This window comes from Populus alba, chromosome 12 (assembly GCF_005239225.2).
Source record: "Populus alba chromosome 12, ASM523922v2, whole genome shotgun sequence".
Taxonomy (NCBI): Eukaryota; Viridiplantae; Streptophyta; class Magnoliopsida; order Malpighiales; family Salicaceae; genus Populus; species Populus alba.
Window position 1 is genome coordinate 1449330 of NC_133295.1, and position 3611 is coordinate 1452940.

The 3611-nt window shown below is 33.4% G+C and overlaps 1 protein-coding gene across 1 annotated transcript; it reads left to right on the forward strand.

Annotated features, from left to right (window-relative positions):
* Positions 1-403: 403 nt before the first annotated feature.
* On the forward strand, positions 404-2215 carry LOC118029624 (receptor-like protein 9DC3). Its single transcript, XM_073412816.1, has 2 exons — positions 404-1934; positions 2043-2215. The coding sequence occupies exon 1, from the start codon at positions 815-817 to the stop codon at positions 1910-1912; it is 1098 nt and encodes a 365-aa protein (XP_073268917.1). The 5' UTR covers positions 404-814; the 3' UTR covers positions 1913-1934; positions 2043-2215.
* Positions 2216-3611: the final 1396 nt, after the last annotated feature.

Sequence of the window (3611 nt, forward strand, 5' to 3'; positions counted from 1 at the left end):
CAACTTAATCAATAATCTAAAGTCATTAGAATATATGTCTCTTAGTAATAGTAACATTATAATGTTAGATCTAGCTCTGCTCGGTAATCTTACAGAGCTCATCTTTTTAGATCTTTCAAGTAACAATTTTAGTAGTCAGATCCCATCATCACTTGGTAATCTCACACAACTCACCTCTTTAGACCTCTAAAGTAATAATTTTAGCGGTCAAATCCCATCATCACTTGGTAATCTCATACAACTCACCTCTTTATACCTCTCAAGTAACAATTTTAGCGGTCAGATCCCATCATCACTTGGAAACCTTGTACAGCTTCATTCTTTGTATCTCAATTCCAATAAATTGATGGGTCAAGTTCCAAATTCTTTCGGTAGCCTTTTCAATCTTTCATATGTAAGTTTATCAAATAATCAACTAGTAGGCTCTATCCATTCTCAATTAAATACCCTTTCAAATCTACAATATCTATTTTTATATGGTAACTTGTTCAATGGAACAATACCATCCTTTTTGTTTGCTCTTCCTTCTTTACAATATCTTGACCTTCATAACAATAATTTCATAGGTAATATAAGTGAACTCCAACATGATTCTTTGAGATTCCTTGATTTGAGCAATAACCACTTGCGTGGTCCAGTCCCAAGTTCGATTTTCAAACTAGAGAACTTGAGAACCCTTATTCTTGCATCCAATAGTAATTTGACAGGTGAGATTTCTTCTTTTATTTGCAAGCTAACATACCTTCAGGTCCTGGACTTGTCCAACAACAACTTGAGTGGTTCTGTGCCACAATGTTTGGGGAACTTCAGTAGCATGCTCTCGGTATTGCATATAGGCATGAACAATCTTCAAGGCACTATCCCTTCAACATTTTCAAAGGATAATAGCTTGGAATATCTCAACCTCAATGGAAATGAAATAGAAGGGAAAATATCATCGTCTATCATCAACTGCACAATGTTGCAAGTTGTTGATCTTGGCAACAATAAGATTGAGGATACATTTCCCTACTTTCTAGAAACGCTTCCAAAGCTCCAAATTCTTGTCCTAAAATCCAATAAACTCCAAGGTTTTGTGAAGGGTTCGACTGCATATAAATCCTTCTCTAAATTACGGATTTTTGACATCTCTCACAACAATTTTAGTGGGCCATTACCAACTGAGTATTTCAATAGTCTTGAAGCAATGATGACCTCGGATCAGAACATGATTTACATGAGTGCAACAAATTACACTGGCTATGTCTATTGCATAGAAATGACATGGAAAGGTGTAGAAATTGAGTTTACGAAGATCCGAAGTACTATCAGAGTACTTGATTTGTCAAATAACAATTTCACTGGAGAGATTTCAAAAGTGATAGGAAAGCTTAAAGCACTCCAACAGCTCAACCTTTCTCATAATTCCCTTACAGGTCATATCCAATCATCATTAGGAAATTTGACCAATTTGGAATCATTAGATATATCTTCAAATTTGCATACCGGAAGAATTCCAACGCAGCTGGGGGGTCTAACATTTCTTGCAATCCTAAACCTTTCACATAACCATCTCGAGGGGCCTATACCAAGTGGAGAGCAATTCAACACCTTTGATGCAAGCTCATTTGAAGGAAACATGGGTTTATGTGGATCTCAAGTACTAAAAATATGTTACGATGATGAGGCACCATCATTACCGCCATCAAGCTTTGATGAAGGAGATGATTCAACATTGTTTGGAGAAGGATTTGGATGGAAAGCTATGACAATGGGGTATGGATGCGGGTTTGTGTTTGGAGTTGCAACGGGATATGTTGTGTTAAGAACAAAAAAGCCTTCATGGTTTTTTAGGATGGTTGAAGATAAATGGAATTTCCAGAGCAAAAAAACAAAGAAGAATGCTGGCAGATATGGTGCTAGAAGAAACTAAATAATGCAATTCATATTTTCAAGTAAGTTTTGCAAGCATTTGAGTTTTCAAATTTTATGTTCACAGTTTATGTTAGGCTATGTTTTCTTTACTATTTCATTTGATCAGTCTTACCTGTCTAATTTTGCAGAACAATCAAGATATCAAGTGGATCAACAATTGGGTGGCAAATTCATAGTATTGGATTTTATTTTTTTTTTGTAGTTTACATAATTCAAGGTTAAATGTACATTACTTCTATGAAAAAGAATTCATGCATGTAACAAGTTTGTGTTAACTATAAAATCATTATGTTTTGGGTCCTTTTTTTGTCTCCATTTCCTTATTCGTGATCACTTAAATCAATCTCTGTTTCTGGGAGTATTTTGAAAGTTACAGAGTTATGAACAAATTGAAGCAACTCTTGTAAATTTAAAAGAACACTTGACTGACAGATTCTGTTATCACAACAGTAGCAATATTTGCAAGTAAAATATAGTAATTCTGGTAACTTGTAAGACATGAATAACTATTAAAAAGTGTGATAAAACCATCTCAACAGGTACAAACAATGTTCTAAAGCAATTTGGACCCACTCCAAATACTTTTGACTAAGGTGTTTCGTATAATTAGAAATTTTAGTTTCCAAGAAACAAAAAAGCTTCAATATCATTGGAACTAACATACTTTTGCGCAACCCCTCTTCTACAAAGACTGCCTAAATCTCTATAATTCTATGGTAGCATCTGCTTAAGATTAGAACAAAACTCATAAACTGGGCACCAGAGCAAAACTACTAGTGTGAATTGTTGTAACCCAATTTTGGACTCACCAAGATTTTCTTGAATGTTATTTTATTTCTATTATTATTTATAAAAATAAAAAAAATCAATTTCTTTTTCAAAAAATAAAAATTAAAAAAATAAAATAAAGGCTGACAATGTGGAGAAAGGAAATCGGGGAATCAAGCTGCAATTTTGGAGGAAGTTCAAGGCCTAATTGTACCTTATTGTGCCTAAGAAATGAAGAAAAAATACAAATTCAAGGTCAAATTAAATGATTATCGGGATGAATTTGCATAAAAATTAAGTTCAATGACATAATTAAATTTTTAATGGGCCAATTTGATTTAATCATGGGCCGAATTAAATTTTAATTATGTTTAAGAATTAATTTGGGTCCAATTGAAGGATTTGATTAAGTGCAAGGACTTAATTATATTTTAAATGGGTCAAATTAATTTTATTTGGGGCTTAATTGGTGAAAAATTAAGTTTTGGAGTTTAATTTGGGCTTAATTGAGAAAATCCGAATTTTAAAATACCAAATTTAATTTTTACCAAGTTAATTAGGGGGCGAATTGCATTAAATAAAAAGGTTTAGGGTCAATTAGGGCTAAATTGAAAGAGAAAGGACTGAAATGGACTTTGATAAAAAATCACTGTTCATTATCTTCTTTATTTTTTTCTGAAAAAGCTTGTGTGGTTGACTACTTTGCAGCTGCATTTAATGTACCTAACGTCCACCAAATTTGACAAATCTTAGACCAAAATGATCCTCTGCAGTATTTATACAACCCCATGTGATCAAGTTGGGCTAAAAGACAATATATTAGCACTGGTGACAGCCTAAAGAGGCCTACTCAATCAGCTTTTGTCTGCAGATTTTATTTTTTTTTCTCTGAAAAAGCTGGTCTGGTTGACTACTTTGCAGCTGCATTT